We start from the raw sequence: 20,589 nt of genomic DNA, 5'->3' as shown, positions 1-20,589 counted from the left end.
CCATGGGGGCTACTGTATATTCTTGACTAATCAACAATTAGATTTCCAATTATATCTATTCCTTTGATATCAATTACCTTTGAGCTTCCATCGGCTGAGCTATTCTCAGCATACCCACGATGTTCTAATTTGTCGAAGTTTACTTTTACCTAAGGAATGCCCTCATTTTATCTATCTATTCCTTTGATCTTACTAAATTTTTCTGCATTTTTTTTAATTCATCATATTAACCTGCTGTATTTGAGTTAATACTCCTCTACCATCGGCACTGCAAAATTTTGCCTAAAGTTTATCTCTTTAGTCCAAAACAAGTCAAAAGAATTAAACTTATCAAAAGATAACAAAACGAGTACCAAAAATATCGGTAAGAACATTTTGAGTAACCTAGGTTATTTGATCAAATTTAACGATTTAAATTTTTTTCCAAAACTAAAAACTTGTTATTTTGATGTGTTCTGTTAACTTAAAGTTAATCGGGAAAAAACTTAGCATGTATTTGTGTTTTCAAATATGTTCCAAAAACACAAAAGAGCAATGCATACAAAGAGGAACATCGAGGGGAATAAAAAAAATAAGCTATCTGCACTTTCCAAGTTATGTAAAGGTAAGTTCCGTGCACTCCGATCAGACAAATGTTACAAACTGATCAGGTTATATGTAACCCAGGTGGAGGTCCCAGACCGAATTCACTATGTTCAATACAAAAAGATAAACGCACGACGCGGGAGTCGTGCGTTCGAAATTACACAGATGGAAACATCAAAAACGCACAAAAGCCTGAACATAAACGCGCGAAAGTCTGAACATGAATGCACAAAAATCTGGACATAAACTCACATAATTCTGAACATAAGCGCACTATTTTTTTCAGTCTCGTCAAAAAAACTAATGATGACTTATAGCACTCTTTCTCCAGAGTACCCACTCAAGTGCCAGCCTTCAAACTTTTACTTCTTGTGTTATAAAAAGTAACTGAAGTCGAAAAAAAACAATTCATGCATTACAGCCCAGAGTACATGAAATTTAGTTTAAAAATATTTTGCAATATTCTTATTAAGTTTTGGCAAAGTCTTTCAAAACCTTACAAATCAGTTAAAGATTTTGAGGATGTACATACGAAATGAATAACTTATGCTAATTTCAAGCATTCAAATTATGTTTTTTTACAGTTTGTCTGACTTTGAACCTAGAAAAGCTGGACATGAACGCACAAAAATCTGAACTTGAACGCGGAAACTCTTGCAAAAGCACGAAAGTCTCATGAACGCACGAAGGTCTGAAGATGAACGCACAAAAGTCTGGGGAACGCACGAAAGTCGTGAACGCACAAAATTCTGGACATGAACGCACAAATTTTTGGGGAACGCACTAAGACCTGGGCATAAACGCACGAAAATCTGGTGAATTCACAAAAGTCTAAACAGGAATACACAAATGTCTCGTAAACACACGAATGTTTGGTGAACGCACGAAAGTCTGGTGAACGCACAAAAGCCTGGTGAACGCACGAAAGTCTGAACATGAATGCACGAAAGCATGGTAAAAAAATGTTTGGTGAACGCACGAAAACCTGGTGAAAGCGCTGAAGTCTAGTGAACGAACGAAAGTACAAACGTAAACGCTCAAAAGCACACGAAATTCTGGACAATGAGACGGTCTGGGCATAGGCCATTTGTGTCTGAAACGGTATAGACATACTGGTTTCCGTCTTGCATCCCATCCTTGGAATTCATGTCAATTAGTCTTTACAGTTGACAAACGACAAAACAAACGCCATATTAATTTAATAGTTTGAAGACACCGAGGTTCAAATTGCAAATTATATGTTAAGCTGAGATGAAAATTAACTTCAAAGCTCTAATTTTGTTCCGTATTTCAAATCGTTTTTTTAAATCTTTTCTTGGAATTTCCTATTGGATTCCAGTAATTATACATATAGTCTTGTTTCACTGCCTATATATATCCTTGTTTCCAGTTTTGAACAAATGTATTTTTTTTCATTTGGTCTAAGCTGGTTCTTTTTAAGAGTTTTGCCAATATTTTCACATTTCAGGCAAAAACCAGTTTCACAACAGCTCTGGCAAAAACTATTTCCGACGTTAATTTATTATTTAACTTTTTTGCAACAACTTTTGTGGGCTTTTAGGGTTTTTTAAACTCTAAACGATTAAAGCTGCTTTTTTCTAGGTTATTTTTAGATGTTTTTGAGATCTCTTATTTTCCATGTTGCAAATAGTATGTTTTCGTAGTTTTTCGTAGTTTTTCAGTCTCATAAAAATTTTTTGTCCTGTTTTGAATCTCCTGTTTCATTTCACCGGAGCATGATGATCCATTTTTTGATACATTGAGTATTTTTCAGACTTTCATTTTACCATCTTGAAAAAATGTCAAAAAACAGCTGAAACGAAGAGAAAATTGAAGGTGAATTGAACATGGTTGCTTATTCTAAAAATTATTGAAAATGGATGAGTTGAAGTTTGTAAAAAAAAACACAGGAGAACAATTGATTCCAAAACAAGTCAAAAAAGGGATAAGAACTTTAAAAAATATCAGATAAAATTTAAGGTAAGGCCAGAAAAATCGGTATGCTGATTTTGAATAAACAAAGTCTTTCTGCGTAAATTTTGATGTCTACAAATTTTATTTTCCAAATTATAAGTCTCGTTATTTTGACCTATTCTTTTAAATTAAAGTTATACCAAAAGACCTACAAGGTTTTGTCCTTTCAAAGATGGTCCGAAAAAACAAAAGAGCAATGCACACATAGAGCGAAATAGAAGAGAAGAAAAAAATGAAGCTTTCTGCATTTTCTAAAAATTCTAGAGGCAATGTCGCTGAGCTCCGATCATTTGAATTTCAAATCCTTCAGATTGTATGTAGTTTTTGTTAATTATGCAACTTGTAGGAATTGTTAACAAATTACAAACCACTCGCCACATTAAATTTATAGCTTGAAGACACCAAAGTTCAGGTTGCAAAACTTCTGTGAGGCACTGATAAAAACTTTTTTAATTGCTTTTTGTGGTTCTAACCGAACTCGTCCGTATTTCCAATTGTTTCGTTTTTATCTTTTTAAATTTGGTTTTGGATTTGGGGTATTTTGCTGCAATTAGATTTGTAAGACACCTGAGAACATGATTTCCGTGACTGATCCAGTTGATTTACATTTGAATTTAAAATAATGATCAAATTTTGATCAATTTACAAGATTTTGATTTTATTGAAGCTTCTTTGGTCGATATGATATTTTGGTTTGATAATAAACAAAATTTTGAAAAACAGAGAAATGAGTTTCACCTTAACGAAGCTCTTGACTTGCAGAGAATTTTCGTTTCCAAAAGTATAAAATGTGTGAAACTTAGGATGATCAGATGGCTGACAACATTTTTCAAGAGCTTTAACTTTTTCCAAGAGTGCTTTTTTGGTATGTTAATTGATTATCATTCTAAAAATTATCGAGCACCCAGTAAATTGATGAGTTGAGGTGTGTAAAAAACACTCAAAAACAATTGAGCTTAATTAGGAATTTAAACAAAAGTGATATTAAAGTGTAAACAAATTTTTCGCCAGTACTTTTTGACTTCTATTCAAGTTTCACGTTTCATCGCAGTTTATTTAAGTTTCTACTTAAAAAGCATTAAGACAAGCTACCTAAAGAGGCAAATATACGTGTGAGTGTATATATATATAAAGATATTTATACATATGCATATATATATATATATATATATATATATATATATATATAAATTTATATTTATATATATATATATATATATATATATATATATATATAACGCAAAAAAAGTTATTTCCGCACGCAAACGAAAGTATTGCTTATGATGTTTTACATCATTTCTACTATATTGTAATGAGACGAAATTTGTGCTCCGCAAGATTGAGGCAAACAGGTTTTGCACAAAAGAATGTGGTGCCAACTCTCTGTTATACTGTCAACAGTATTAAAAAAGTGGTTAGTTACTCTCACAACTGGTTGATGTAAATGTTTGCTCATTTTTCAAGTTGAGCATCCGCAAAAATTTAGCCCCTCTTAACAAAGAAGAACAAAAATGAGGTTCGGGGGATAGCTGCTTTTCAAATTGATTGCCGAAAAGAATAGTTACTCATCGTTAAAAGAAAAAGCGAGCTTTTTGACCGGTACAAAACTACTTGGTTTTTTAAAAAAAATAATAATAAATTAAGGTTTGTTGTGGACTGCGATGAAAAAGGATATTTTTGCCTGAAAGCGTCCGCATTTTTAATCATTGCATGGGGTGAAATTAAAATTCTTTGAAAAAAATACCGGTATTAATTTTCTGTACTGAAATCAAAACAAGACCATTTTAAGGTGATCAAATGGAGTTAATTTTTTGTAAAAATAGCGGATTGTAGTAGTAAAATTAATTCCCCTCTGTTTCTGTTGATAGCAGTGGACTAGTTTTACATAATTAAAGTGATGAGAAGAAAACTTTTACTGCTTCCCACAGAAAAACATGAAAACAAATACCTTAGATGGGAAAACATCTGCCCTTTCAAAAATCACAGCTTATAGATTTGCGGTGTTTTTGGTGGTCAACATTTATAGATAAGATTTGGGGTATTATCTTTGAAACAAAATTTCACCACTCTCATTGCTAAAAACCGCACTTCTTGCAACCATTCACCATATATACTGCGATTTGTTTGATCTGACGATTCTTGGCGCTAAAAACGGAACTGAAAATTGCTCGTTGATTATTGAGCATTTAACAGATTTTGGCTATAGTTCAAAAAAATCAACAAGAATTATTCCTTTGTATAATTGTTTTTTTAAAATCTATGATCGAGTCATATCCACTAGGAGTCATTATAGAAACGTGACTTTTGAACAACATATGACTAACTATATGCAAGAAATTGTATTTTGAGAAATGTTGAATAGAACAATTTTTTATCTATTGCCTCTTGGATTGGTCAGAAGGTCTTTCAAATCCTATTTAACTAATTTTTGACTAGAATTAATGGCAATTGGTTTTGGTGTTCCACAATTAACTGTCTTATGCCAGCTGCTTTTCCAAATTTTATGCAAATAATGTGAGCAAACTTTTAAGAGGCAATTGTGAATTTTTCCACGCACAGATGACGTTCCTCTTTTCTCATCACCAAGAATTTGAATAAAAAATTATCAGAAAAGAAGGAGCTTCGAGAATTTAATTTCATTGTTTCAAAAGTATAGAAAAAAAAACAAATTAATGAACGAACCGTCTCTTTCAAAAATTTTTGTGGAGAGGAAACATCAATATAAATTAGTGGTTAATACCCATTAACTGGTTATCATTTGCCTAGTTTTTGAGCAGCTATGATTGCATGCAGAAAATGTCCCATCATCTCGAGATGATTTTTGAAATAAAAATGACATGTGCTATTAAAGAACTCAAAATTTATTTGCTAGTGTTTTTTTCATTGACATTTTGTTGAGTAAAGTTTTCAATGAATTGTCAGTAAGCGAGAGTTCAAACCATTACAAATTCAGTTTCTCAATTGGTTTTAAGAACAGTTTGCGTTCCTCCACTGCTAGGCTTCAATTTTTTTTAAAAAAATATGCTCGCTTTAAAAATTCAAAGTTCACTGCTTTCCATTATCTGCTAGTCCAAATAGTAATCTCAGATGTCATGAAGGTTCTGGAAGTTTTCTGAAGTTTTCCAATTGTCCATACGAGCAGACTCGAAATTAAAAAAGCGACAAAATCTAAAAAGCACAGAGCCAAAAATTAATTTATAATTGAATAAAAAATTGTAGAGGAACCATCAACATTGTTTTTGTTTTCGGCAAAAAACTAACATAAAATTTATTTGTCTGTTTTTAGCGTGTTTCTGTTTGATTACGTGACTTCTCCGCTTCATAACCTTTGCATGAATTACAGGAAAATCTGTTATTGTTTTATTAGAAGGACTTATTTCATTTCCGTCGATCTTAATTTTTCAAACAAAAACCTGCTGAAGAAAATTTAAAGGAAGATAGTGATCGAAAACATAGTCAATTTTTGGGTTAAGTTTTAAAAAAATCGACAAATCAATCAATTTTTTTGAAAAAAACTAAACATTTTACAGGATAGGACTTCTTTTAAAGTCTATCGTTGTGTATATCTATTGATATTCCTGGTATCAATTATTCATTAAATCTTTGGTAATTGTTCAAAATTTGAGAAATTCATATTTTTAATGACAACGATAGAATAATTTATTGATATGAGCAAATGAGGAAAATATCTTATCTCAACTCAAAGCGATTGTCATTTTAAATGTTCTATGATCTTATACAAGAATTTATACTTGTTCTCTCTGATAAAATTCAAAGAGAGGGTTACAAAGATAAAGTGACCTCTTTGAGAAAAAATTATAGCACCTGCCCGAGTGGGGGGTAATGGGGGAATTTTTATATTTACCCCCAAAAATTACCCCCCCCCCCCCCCCCACCCAGAAAGATGAAAGATTAGGGGGTAATTAGGTGGGTATCGAATTCCATGTCTTGCATCGAATTACCGCCCCCCCATTACCCCCTAAAAAGATGTAAGAGTTTTGAGGGGAATTTGCTAGAAATTTCCCCGATTACCCCCTGAATCTTACATCTTTTTTGAGTAAAAATCCAACAAGGATAAAAATTGAAAACTTCTCACATCTTGAGATTAATAAATTTTTCTTTAATTTTTTTTTCATTTTCCTGAATGTTTTTTAGGTTTTCTGGACAACAATATACAAATGTACAATTTGTTTCAGATATGTCTGTTGATCAATTTTCAAGAGGAGGAGTCGAAAACAATACGCACAACTCAGTTGCCAAATCAGCTCATGAGATTGCATCACGTGGTTATTCAGGTGGAAAAACTGCAACAACATTGACGCGAATTTTGATTATTGTCATCATAGTTGTTGTTACAGTCAATCAATTCTTCATTTTCTCAATGTGGATGGAAAAACCAGGCAAGTTGAAAATTCTTAATTATTTTGATTACTTTAAAGTTTTTGACTTCTCAATAACTTTAAAGTTTCGAGAAACTTGGATTCAAAATGTCTTGATTTACTTTGGCTTGGTTAAACCATCACCAGTCAAAATTGGACGGCCATCTTGCCAGATAAACGTTATTTGCAAAAATTTTCTAAGATTGCGTTAAATGCGAGGATCTAATTGCATGGAACTAATTTTAAGTAAAAAAAAACATTTTGTTAAGGTTGAACTCAAATTACTACTGCAAAAGTGGACCTTTTCCGTTTGTGCCCCCCCCCCAGTACCTTATCCCCCCCAGTAACAGAGAAGGTATTATTATCTAGCATAGTAAATCATTACTTAAAAATATGGCACGTGCGTCTGGGGGATGCAACTAATCTGGGAGCTCAGACGGAAAATATCCTGAAAAATTAGTACTAATAATAGCAAAAAAATAGGATTAGCCAGTGTTTCCAAAGTTCTGAATTGGAGGCCTATTCAAAAAGATATACTGGACAAGTACGATTTCAAAGTTTTCTTAAATTCTAATTCATTCTCTATCATTCGAATAAAATTGGGTAATTCATTCCAAGCAGCTGCAGAACTGTACGAAATGCACATCTGTCCAAACGTCCCGTTACGCGTCCGCTTCCCAAAACTGGGGTCCGCTAAATTTTTCTCATCGTTGGGGCTTTTCATAAAGCTGTAACAACTAACTTGTGTAAAATGAGCAAAAAAAAGTGGCCTAAGAGTGATGCAAGAAAATTTCTTTTTTACAAGCGGCAGCCAATGGAAACATCTAAGGTACTGTGAAATGTGTGCAAATGACGGTAAGCCAATCACAAAGCGAGATGCTATTCTTGGTAGCTTTTGGAGGTTCGAGAGGACATGTTTCTCAAGAGGTGAACAAATAATTTTTCATAATCCTTTGGCAACAAAACCAAGCTAGATGTAATTACTTTTCTCTGTTCAAGAAAACCTACAAAAATTTTTCCCGATTTTGATAATAACCAGTATTGAAAACTTTATTGATCTGGTTTTCAAAATTTAATGCTGTATCCAGTATAAAGCTCAGCTATTTATCTCACTGTTCAATTCAAACCCTTTTTCCATGAGTAAGACTGGCTTCTTAACATCCAACGGTTTTGGTTTCTTGCTTCGGTTAAAAAAATTAACTCTGTTATATCTTCATTGAAACTTATGAGCCCTGAATGAAACAGTGACTCCAACAGAAAACCATTCACACGGTTGAACGGAGTTCTCTTGTGTTTGGGGTATAAAAAAACAGTTACCCATCGTCAGTACAAAAGTGATGTAATAATTGTGTATTTTGGAGGAAACCTCAAAGAACAAAAGGGTGCCTAAAATGGATCCCTAGGGAACATCAGAAAGAACTGGGAATTTTTTTATTCAAAACCATCATTAAGAACTTTCATACTTCTCTCCGTTAAGTAACTGCAAAAGAAGATGTTTACTGTTCCTGTAATACTAACTCTTTTCTCCAAAACACTGTTAAAAAGCGAAATGTGAACTGTGTCAATGTCTGCACAGAGATCCAGAGAAACAATAAAACGGAATTTATTCAATCAATATTAGAGGCAATAACTTGAACGAAATAAGCCTAAGCAGTTTCACAAGATCTGCCATGAGAATAATTTGATTGCATCACAGAAAAGTTGCACGAAAAATGCAAGAGAGAATCTTATTGTTCTACTGCAATTTGTTCTAAAAATTTGAAGATTAAAGGATTACATGTGAGTGATCTATAGCTACTGAACAATTCTGAATCAAGTCGGTTTATTTTTCAATAGTGGAGTAAACAACCCATTCTACGAAAATTCCCGAAAAACTTCGTTCCTAGGTACAAAGTTTATCAGGTATGAAAAGGTAAATGAGATTTAGTAAAGTCATTTAGTTGGGACTGATGTCGAACACCCAGCTGGGACAGATGTCGAGGGAGCTATACCAATTTGAGAGTGAGTTGATAACGGAGACCATCTTTTCACGGTCAAATTCTTGACAACTCGTCAATAGTTGGGGTGATGATGAATGCTTCAAATTTGGCAGCTGGCTGATGGTGCCAAAAGAGCTCAGCAAAGACTTAATCTTCAAAACCAAGAATGAAATGAAACGAAATCTTGACCAAGCAACTGCTTCTACGAAAGAGACAACAGTTTTCTGACTTTTTCGTTGCGTCTACGTAAAATTTGGTTTCGGAAAAATCAACTGAGTTTTTGGGTATAGAATATTTACCAGCTAACATATTCAAGCTTTCCTAGATGGAGTCAATATTTGATTTCCTTTCGAAAAATTGTCTCAGAATTGGAATACTATGCTTTGAGCATTCTGCTTAGTTCCAAGCCAGTAGCAACACGGGATTCACCACACACACTTTTTTGAAGCACTTTCCCGCACGAAGACTGCGCCAAATCAAGGGGGACGTCAGCACCATCAACATTGATTGGAGCGTTTTTTTAGTTCGATTCATGTCCGCCTCAAATCTTACTCTAAGTGGTGTGAATTTTGTCAGAAAAACATAATTGATACTTGTCTCTTGAGGTAAATTAAAATTGAAATTTTTCTGTTACCGATTTCTATCACATATTTCGTATCTTCCACCAAAGTTACTGTGAATTATTGCCATCTGACACAAAGTTAAGTAAATGTTCAGTCTAATGTGGGAACAAATTTGATGTCTTTAGGTCGTCTCGATGAAAATCATGAATCCATATATGATACTTGTATGGTCATATATTTTATAACTAATATAATCCATCATTACTAGAAAATGATTAGTATGATTTCTTTGACATACATATTTCTTTGACATGATTCCTTATTTGTATCCGGATTGAGAAATTTTCTAAAAATTAGGTAAGAGCTAAAATGCTTTGATTTTTCAAGAACTTCAGCGCAAAAACCCTACATGAAAATGCGCTGAAATGTAGTTGAATGAGACTGGAACCCTGCTCTCCGTTGCAGAACAATCACCTAATCCACTTTGTTATTGATTCCTGAATTCATGAACATTTATTTTGGTTAGCAAGAAATGCGCTGAAATTGTGTAAGCATTTTAGCAAGAAATGCGCTGAAATTGTTCAAGAAATGCTCCAAAAATTCAGCGCATTTATTACACAATTTCAGCCTTTTTCTTACATAACGTTAATCGTTAAAATAAGATCAACTTAAATGGTACGTTATTCAGTTATCGGTGCCAAAAAGCGTTAAAATCCGCTTAGTTTATTTGAGAAAATAAATTTAAGAAGTTAAAATTTGAATGCATTCCTTACAAAGTTTCAGCGCATTTCAGCGTATTTTTATGTACAATTTTTGTGCTGAAATTTTTTGAAAAATCGGCGCATTTCGGCACATTCAGCTCATTTACATAATTTAAGTACTTTCGACGCATTTCTTATAAAATAAAGCGCGGAAACGGCGCTGACATCCCCACCCGGATAAGAACCACCCACCCCCTTTCAAGGAATATATAGCTCGTATATGGCTCCTAAATATATTGCTGATTTTTTCTCTATAGATGAGCCATCTATGTTGTCTCTGAACACAGAGGATGCAGATCATTCTGAGTTGGTGGATGGAGACATGAACACATGTCACTACGCCACCTCTGCTGGACTTGATGGGGGACTTTTCATAAATGTCGATGACGGAACTGCCTACATACATTATGTGGACATATTCCTACCCACCACTGCAAGTGAGTACAGACCCACACCTTCCCGGGCCGAGGAATTTCCCCAAAAGTAACGGGGAAATGAGTGTAAAGAGTGTACAAAATGTGTGAAATCCTCAAAATTACACTCTTACACTCTTTTCTCTGCTATTTAAGTGTGGAAATTGCTTTACACCCTTATTCTCGCTGAATAACGGTGGAATACGGGTGGACACCTCGGCCCGGGTTAGTCTCATAGTACATCACCGAGGTTGAGGTCCCTGACGGAACCAAATATGTCCAGACAGAAGTTGAACGCACGAAGTTGAACCTTATATATGGAATGATAGGATAATATTAAAGAATTAAGAAAGAACAGCGGTGGTGGAAAAAATTAAGTCACGTTCAAATTCGCCCAAATTGAAGTTTATAAGTCAAGTTTAAACTTGCCAAAGTTTAATTAGTGTTAATTATTATGTCCCATTTCCAGGGAAGAAAAAGGGAGAGTGAACAATTGAATTCTTTTGCACTTCTTTTTTTTCAATGACTTCTTTGTCCTTATCACGTCTGGACTGAATCTCATTACAGTTCTCCTTGTTTTCACTATAAGCTCAAGTTCCAGATCAATTTGATCTCCTAGTGAGATGAAATGGCATGGATTTTTTTTGGTTGGTTTTCGCGCATTTTGTACAGTTTTTGGAAAATTCTGAGTGTTCTTGAAGATATAATGGTTGATTCTCTGGGAAGTGTTTCCAATACTCGAAACCACTCGACTACAGACAAATAGTTAATGCCTCTTTTTGTCTTGTTGCAAAACTCTTCATTTTGGTGCTGGTGATAAAAAATTGTCTGTTTCATATGGCTGAGGACGATGACCAAACCCGCGTTTCAATAATGTGGCTGCACATTCTGAGTTTTACCCTTGAATGTTTGTTTAGAACTCGCCAAAACTAGAATGAGACCAAATCAAGAACTAGAGTGAACCGTTATCAAACCACCAACTTTTGTAATCTTTCTAAAAAAACTACCATGAGCAGGTTTTATTTTAACAAGACCCGAAAACCTGCTTAGTAATTGGGAGACTTTAAAATGTCAGCATAAATTTGCCACAAAAATTAAGGGCCTTTCCCATTACAGCTCCCTCCCTCCTCACCCCCAATCATAGTAATCATAAAAGAGGCTATAGTTTTATAAAAGTTTTATTTAATTGGAAACACCCAATCGTTATTATTGAAAAAATCCAAATGACCTTAATTTTACTGCAACTTGCTTAAATTATTCATATTCGGTTTCGCCTCAGCAAAAGAAATATTGAAATTTTGAAATATTCACTCCTATCTTTTGCACCACTGTTACAAATACTCTGAGACTCAAATTAACCTCCTGGCTCCCTACAGTGGCGTCTTTTACCACTACGTCCTCTCTTTTCTTAGAATCAAACAACTCCGTACGTTATAATCAAAACGTAATCTATTAGGACAGAGCAATTCTGATACATTTTAGTTTCATTTTTTTTTGAAAAAGCGATCAATGTTTTGGAACCAAAAATTGTTTTTACCCCAACCCCGCCAATAAAATCCAAAACGCAAATTTTGCTTGAGAAAATTTTATAGACATAAATAACTTTTCTACAGTAGACAGACGTCAACAATGTCAACAATTGGACAAACAAAAGCAAGACTGATTTGTAAATAATTACAATTAGAAGGCCAGGGTCGAGGTTTGGTCAAAAATTAATGTAAGATTAGCGGTGATGAGCGGTGAAAAAAAATTTTCACCGCAAAGGGCCTGCATCTTATGGCGCTAAATGCGGCAAATTTTTGCGGGTTTTCAGCAGTGAAAAATCTTTTTTCACCGCATTCAATGGATTTTTTGCAAGAAAGATACTGACGAACACAGGTTCGAACTTCTCACCTCCTCCATGTCAAGAACTTCTTTTTGCACTGCGCTATCTCTCACTTACGTCAATGATATTTCCTGTGAAAAAACAGAAGCGGTGAAATTAGCGCGGAGAATATTTGAAACACTTGCGATTTTCACGGTGAAATTTTTTTCACGGCATTCTGCCAATAGCGGTGAAAATTTGCTTTACCGCATTCTGTTGGTAGCGGTGAAAATTGTCTTTCACTGCTTAAGCGGTGAACAAAATTCACCTGCTTAAAAGCTTTTTTCACCGCATTCATTGCATTGAACGCAAATCTTACTTTTGTACTCAAATTCACCGCAAATCTTACATCTTTTAGGGGTTTTTAGCGGTGAAACCTCAACCCGGGGTGTTCCTCAGTTTTTGATAGAAGGGCCTCCATTTTTTGATGAAAAATTTTCTGCCTGTGTCGAAACTAGGCAAAAAACTAATATTGACTACTAATATTGAAAATTTTCAATGTGCTGACAGGTTAATCATAGGTGATGAATGGAAAAATTTAAAGCACTTGTCACGAAATTTCGTCCAACAATCCAGCATATCTCTCATTACATCTCTTACAAAAATTCAATATTTCAGAACAAAATGTAAACTCAGGGCTATATTCACATTTCATAAATCATTTCACGTTAATGATTAAAAATTTGAGGCCATCTTTTGGCTGGATCCTGAAATAAACCAGCTATTCAAAATGTCGTCACACATTTTTGCAACGCAAAAATGCAGCGCATTTTTCAGCACGTTCCTCATCTCAAACTCATTACCTCAAATTGTCACCACATTTCATACTTAATTTTAGCACATCAGAAAATGGAACATTCCAGACTCTCTGCACATTTTTTTTTTGTAAAATTGAGCATCGTTTTCAGCAATTTCCTTAAACAAATTCCATATATTCTTGAAATTCTTAACCTTCTATGCTTGATTTTAACCAATTCCTTTTAAGAGTTCACATCAATCCCCCGGAATTCGATGGTTCCTATCAACACCTCAAAAATCAGTAAGTTTTTTTGCTGGATTTTTGGAAAATTTTTTAATGCCTTTTAAGAGTTCACATCAATCCCCCGGAATTCGATGGTTCCTATCAACACCTCAAAAATCAGCAAGTTTTTTTGCTGGATTTTTGGAAAATTTTTTAATGCACTTCGATAAACGCCAAAACACCTACCTTTTTTCAAATTTTCGGCACTTCAGAGAAAAGCAGATAAAATCTCCATAATTTCTTCAAAAATTCAACGTTTACTGAATTTGTATAAAAAAGTCTTTCAAGTTTAAAAACTGAGTGCTGAAAAGGATGTAATCGTGAAGGGAAAGTATCGAAAACATGTTTGATGGAGGCTTCAATAAGCTAAATTTGAAATGCGTTAAAAACTGAAGAAAGTTTCTAAGATAAATCATGAAATGTGCCCCTTTAATTAAAAAATTTTATATTGAATACTTGTGATGAAAATGTGTCCAATAATTTCACAAAAAAAAACATAAAATGTGTGGAAAATGTTAAAAAAATATGTCAGATTTGTTCAAAAAATATTTAATTGCGTTTAGGAAAAGTGCTCAAAACATTTAACTATAATGAAAAGGGCCTAATACGTATTAAAAGAGTGTTGAAAATATACAAGATAATTATTGAATAGTGCCTGAATTTTGTAAGGAAGGTTTTGAAAATAAGTTAGAAACGTCATGAAAATGTAAAAATCATGTGAGATAAACGCTGAAATTGTGGAAATAATATTATGAATACATGAAAAATGAGCAAGGCATGTGCTGGATGTGTTTAACAAAAGTCTCAAAAGTGTTGAGTTTTTGTAAGAGTTTTTGTGCTTCAAATCAATTAGAAACATGCTTTTTTAACTACAAAAACAGGTAAAATTGTGCTTAATCGTTAGATAGGAATGCAAAAAGAGAAGGCTCTTGTTCTGGAGTCCCGGATCAAGACTGAGATTGGGTTGTAAATATTATTCAAGAAATGTCCGGAAGGTGTGGAAATTGTGTACAGAAAGAGTGAAAACTATGTCAAAAAAGTTGAAAGTGCGGAATTTTATTTTAAAATTGCACTGACAGCTGCTGAAAAACAAATCTGTTCCAGCTGAAAAATTTTACATAATTATCCACTTAATGTAGCATTGACAGGCTTTGAAATTATCTCAGAAAGCGGTTAAAAATTCTGCAGGCGGACAATTATGAAAGATTTTTCCGTAGTTTTCTTTTCAAAGGCTGATAGCTCATTTCTTACATAATTTTCCGCAAAAACCTCGGCCACCCCCCCCCCCCCCACTGCCAGCTCGCAATGTTAGTTTACAAGGCAAGGCATTCATATTATAAGATATTTTGGCGAATGTTGAAAAATTTTAGTCAAAAAGTCTTCTTACTCAAATACAGCTCCTTTTTCAGCGCCTGGCGATGTGATCGAAATATTCGCGTGTGTAGACTACTCCTGCTACAGTAACTGTGAGAATATAGAGGTACCAGTGGAAGAGTTGAATGAGAGCAATCGCTGGACTAGAAGTTACTGTTCATCGCCAGGGAACTATATTCTGGTCGAACAGAGATATGGCTACTTGAAGATGTGTGAAGTCTATATCTACGGTAAATTATTGAGATAGATATGATATGGAAAACGAGATTGCAATTTCCTGGAATAACTATCAGAATCAAAGTTCATATGTCTTGATAAAATTTTCCCGAAAAATGTAAATCTTTCCTTCAAAAGTTTAAAAATTTCTAGAACGCGCTCTTTTGCAAAGTGGTACAATCTTACTCTTCTGGCCATCAACGACCTTTAGAGATATTTTAATAACTAAATTCAATTGATTTTGACAGCCAGTTGAGAGACTCTTCTGGAATATATATTAATTAAATTAAACAATTAACCATGATTTCTATGTAAATAATCTCTGTGTCACTTAAAGCTACATAATTTATGATCATTTGGACTGCATTTGGACACATCAGGCTATACAAATATTGACAATTGAGTCAAAACAGAAAACAAAGTCTCCAGGAAACACTTGTTTTTCCAATGTGTGAACGGGAGGTGACCATAGTGTGGAAGACAACTATGATATTTAACAATCTGACGTCTCCACATGTAGACGTACAAAAATATAGCATTTTCAACGAACCTGGTTGGTTAAGATATTCAAAACACTAATTTCATGCGTTCAATTAACCTAAAATTGACATAGTCTTTTCTAGATTATATTTTTATCGTGTGGCAATGCCTCGTGGACCATGGCCATGCCTCAGCGGCCCGTGGCACTTGATATGAATCTATCACAAGCGAACGTGAGTTCTGCTTTCCTCACGGAAAAAAACATAATTTTTCTCTTTCGGCTTAACGTGACTTCTGAGCAAATTTACGTTAACATTTATATCCTGTTTTAAAACTATTTATTGAGGAAAGAGAAAACAGTGTTAACATTTTTCTCAATTCTGATTGGACATGAAAAAATTCTATATATTGGTACGTCTGCCATTTTAATTAGTGCCATTTAACATGAGCCTCGGACACTTTCTTAACACTAATGTTTTCAAGTGCTGAGATTAGTTATTTGAATGGGATATTTCAAAGGGTTAAAAACCGGTCCTTTAATTTGGCATTGTCTGTCGACCCAAAAAAGATGTCAAAATATTCTATTGAGGAAAACGCCATTCGAAAGCCACTCTTCTGCTAGCAATCAAGGTTTAGCTACTAAAAAAATATGTTTAACACAAGGAAACTTCATATTCATACGTAAAAAAATACTAAATATACTTATAGAAAAAGAAAACAAAAAAATTCGACAGTGAAATCCCCAGGATGTGCGACCCAAGACAGGTATTGGCTAGACGGAGAAGTGATTCGTAGATAGGGTGCAAAACCCTCTATCACAGTCTGGGCGAATTTTGGGCCCGCTCTCCGTCTGGCCCATACTAATTATCGGTCTGGTCTGTTCGGTCTTGCCCATACCTCAATTTCGATCTGTTCGGTCTGGTCCATACCTTATTTAAGTCTGGCCCGCACTCATCTTTCGGTGTGTTCGGTCTGGCTTTTACCTTATTTTTAGTCTCTTCAGTCTGGCCTATAACAATTTTCGGCCTGCTCAGTCTGACCCGTACCGAAATTTCGACCTGTTCAATCTGGCCCATGCATGACTTTGGTCTACTCGGTATGGTCCATACCTATTTTCTGGAGTGACCAGAAGAAATATTTAGTTTTTTAACTTATTTCGATGGGTAAATTTTAGGAAGTTAACTTTAATCAGCGTCCGAACTATTTGGACTGAGCAACGCGAGTCCAGCAAAAAACTGTAGACATTCATCAGTAAAAATTAGCCGCGCCCCGAAATGTCTTTTGTAAGCAGCAGCCGACCGTGGGCAATTAACAAGATAAAGAAAAAAAATCAAACATAAACTGATTTTCGGTGGTTAAAAACGGCCAAAACAGTGTAAAACAATCGAAACATTGACTTTCAGCCTAAAATTTGAAACGCATAAATTATACTTATTTGATTGTAATTCTACATGATTAGGTATGTCTGGCCCAGTGTAGTCAAAGTCAGTTTGGTCTGGCCCAGGGTCTGGCCTTCGATCTGTTAAATCTGGTCCGGGGTCTGGAATTTGGTCTGTCCGGTCTGCGCTGATCCAGGCTCTCGCCTTGATTATATTTGGTGTGTCACACAGTCCGGGCCAGAGCCCGTTCTGTCTGGCCAAGCGTCTTGCACTAGATCTGTTCGGTATGAGGGATGTCAAAGTCTGTTCGGCTCATACTTGCTTTTGGTCGCAGACCTCATCTTCAGAACCCAAATAAATCTGCCTCAATGCGCTAGCTGGGAATAAAATTTTATCGGTAAAATATGAATATACAAACTGAGTTCAGCTTTTTTAAGCATTTTAGAACAAGGAGTTTTCTAAAACACTATTTTCTGAGTGACTTAATGTTGCACGTAGATAGCATTTGAGAGAAGATAGACTTATAGTTGTTCCAAAAGCAAACTCAAGGAGAACTTTTTGCACACAAAAATATAAGTATTTAGTGCCAGCGATGTTTAAGCTGAGCCAGCATAGCTTGCACTGAGAGGGGGAACTATTTGTATTAGTTGTTCATTTGTGCCCTCTTTCGGTTGTTAGAACAACTGTTTATGTCATAGGATTTTTCACATATTGAAAGGAGGAAAAGGGGAAATACAACTGCAGCATAGCAGAGAACTCACCTGCAGCAGCTTTAGCAAAAAACTTTTTTCCTATAACTCAGCAAAATATTTTAGAAATAAACTCTTTGTGGTACTAGATAACGTGTTACAGTGTCTTGTGCTTCGAGTATTCATGAGCAGTATGTTGTTACTGCCTTTTGTTTTCAAAAATTTTCTTAAGCTAAAAATTATTTGTTACTGTGTCCAGTTTCCGGAAATTAATTGAGTTGGAGTTGAACTGATACAATCCTCAAAATCTGGTTCGCTAACAAATGCGTATAAAAGGCGAAAGTCAACTTAACTTTACGCTTAAAAAAATTTGCTTGAACAGCTCTTAGACAAATATCTTTGTCCTCGATTTTTTTCCCTATGGGATAGAAATGGTATACATAAAAAGATCCCGTGTTGTGTGGTCTCTAGCAACCCAGCCTATTTGGATATTTAAAGAAAACGGGCTAAAATAATGATCATGAAATCAAATTCTAATGCAACGGTATGTGTACAATGGATATAAAGGTAGAAAAGCTAATATTCAAGAACAAAATATCTGGAAAGATTTTGAAACGCCGAAAAAAATTTGGCGGTGTAGAATTTTCCTCCTCAAAACCGTTCGGGAGAGCGTTCGTTTTGTTTGGTCCCCCAACCCAGACAATGGAAAGCAAACTGCTTTTCAAACTAATTAACGTAGGGCCAAAGGCACATCCAAACATCAGCTAATCAAATCATCAGCAAACAAACAAGCAAACAAACAACAAGATCATTTGTTACCTAACAAACTTAGCAACAAAAAAAACATTTTGTTAGAATAACTTGAAACTTGGCATAGAATCAGTTATTAAAAAATTAGCGATGTAGATTAGACAAATAAAGATACAATTAATCACAAACAAATGTTCTTGTCTGAGAGAAGAAACTTCACAAGCATTTACAGCGTCGTAATTAAGCAAATGTAACCATATTCTAAAAACGTTGTTGCAAAGAAATGCGATCGGCAGCAGATATCACTGGTACTGTACACTGAAACCAGCTTAGATATGAATAAGGCTACTCAATCAGAAAAGATTAAGGATTCAGTCAACTCAAATCGAAGAGCTTTCAACAACGAGGGTAACAACACTCATCAAACTGGAGAATTGCGCTCACAAAACGATCAAAATAATTCATTAGTGAACAACCGAGATATCGAGAAGGCCTCTGAGAATTCCTCAGCGAAACAAAAACGAGAAGGAAAATTGAGTAAATTTTACGATCAATTCAAACGAAATTGAGACTTGAGCAAAAACGATTCAAATGGGAAAAAGTTCAGTATACGCTAAAGATGGAAGAGCTTGAAATGTAACAACATCTTCTCGAAATGAAACGTAAACTAGAGCGCAAAGTAAAAAAAACGGCACTACGGAACGTTGGCTTACGTTCTCGGTCAGCCAAATTACGTGACAAGTCACATCTATACGGGGAGCCAAAAACAAAGTGTCGCAGACTAGACACCAAAAATTAGCAACACTGCGACCAAGTGAGACAAAAATCCATCATCTGCGGCAGCCTAGCAATCAATAAAGAAAGGTAACTTATTAGCCACATTTGTACTTGATCGTTCTTGTAGCTGTGAGAACCAAGATTTTTTTGTTAAAATTTGCTGCAGATACGCTTACAGGCATTATAGCAGCAGTCAACTCCAAAAACTGAAAATAAACATTTTTGATGGAAGGCCAATTAATGGTCTAGCATTTTCATTGAAACAGAGGTTGAACGCATGCTTCCTGATCTAGAGAAAACGAGTTTAGGAGTTTTCTTCAGTTATTTTTTGTCTCAATCAAGAGTGGAGGCAGCTGGTGTGAGTGGAAGCGCACTTCATCTCTTCTGTGACTATTTATGTAACCATAAGCAAAACCTTAGATGCCAAGGTGTCAGTTTGAACCTTCTTGACGTATGCAGTGACGCTCAGCAAGAATCCATTTTGGGCCCCTTACTCTTTGCTTCTTCATAAATAACCGGCTGACTTTCTTAAATTTAGTACTTCCTAGCCTAACGCAGAGGACCCGAAAATGTTATATTAACAAAGGCTAGCTTGAAATTCAGAGCGAAATTGACAGAGTCTATAATTGAACAGATTGACCTGATCCTATGTTTTTGCAGCTCATTTTTTGGCTAAACTCTACCACGATAAAGGGGATGTTTTTTCCATTGATGTAAACTTTTTTGACCAATATGTTAGAAAAAAGCAGAATAGTTGAAATTCGAAAATTGTGAATCGAGGAATTCAGAGAAAACTTTTATTTACGATCTGCCAACGTTACCAACAGTCTGCTTAAAAAAAATTAGAATTTTCCAGCCTCTGGGACTCAAAAGATGTATTTTTTTAATGTTGATCGCCTGGTGCTGACTTTCCAGGAGAGTTTTATGCACATAGACTATATTTTATGATTTATATATATATATATATATATATATATATATATATATATATATATATATATATATATATATATTATATATATATATATATATATATATATATATAGGGACTATATTCTGTGATAATAATATTTCTATTAAAGAGTTTAAATAATAATGTCAAATTCTCGTGGAAGACTATCAATGGAGGGGTTTTGGAAAGATATTTATGATCATATCATTTGACCTGCAGCTATCATCGGACTCAACATCTTTCTCATTATCCCCTATCTGGAAAAAAATTCAAGAACCAGTCCAAATCAATCCCCATAAACCTTCTAGTCTCTATGCTGAAAGCTATCGCTGATAGCTCCCTGTCACTCAATCAAAACGGCTTTCAGCCGCTGATGGGAACTTGAACAATTTCGTCCTTGCGCCTCCTGGATTGAGCCTCAACCCAAATTCAA

The 20,589-nt window shown here is 34.8% G+C and overlaps 1 protein-coding gene across 1 annotated transcript; it reads left to right on the top strand.

Annotated features, from left to right (window-relative positions):
• The first annotated feature begins 254 nt into the window (after positions 1-254).
• LOC142351976 (uncharacterized) lies at positions 255-15,284 on the top strand. The gene is made up of 4 exons (XM_075404270.1): positions 255-364; positions 6,756-6,959; positions 10,499-10,678; positions 14,949-15,284. The coding sequence occupies exons 2-4, from the start codon at positions 6,758-6,760 to the stop codon at positions 15,158-15,160; spliced, it is 594 nt and encodes a 197-aa protein (XP_075260385.1). The 5' UTR covers positions 255-364; positions 6,756-6,757; the 3' UTR covers positions 15,161-15,284.
• The last annotated feature ends 5,305 nt before the right edge of the window (positions 15,285-20,589 follow it).

The sequence above is a fragment of the Convolutriloba macropyga genome, chromosome 13 (genome assembly GCF_964194025.1).
Source record: "Convolutriloba macropyga chromosome 13, txConMacr16.3, whole genome shotgun sequence".
NCBI lineage: Eukaryota > Metazoa > Xenacoelomorpha > Acoela > Convolutidae > Convolutriloba > Convolutriloba macropyga.
The sequence above is the reverse complement of the archived record's forward strand: the minus strand, read 5'-3'. Positions and strand labels throughout refer to the sequence as shown.

Bases quoted from the DNA above. Each gene is read 5' to 3' on its own strand.
- LOC142351976 (XM_075404270.1), top strand. From the start codon at position 6,758: ATGTCTGTTGATCAATTTTCAAGAGGAGGAGTCGAAAACAATACGCAC. The intron at 6,960-10,498 runs GCAAGTTGAAAA...TTTTCTCTATAG, and splicing joins AATGTGGATGGAAAAACCAG to ATGAGCCATCTATGTTGTCT. The intron at 10,679-14,948 runs GTGAGTACAGAC...CTCCTTTTTCAG, and splicing joins ATTCCTACCCACCACTGCAA to CGCCTGGCGATGTGATCGAA.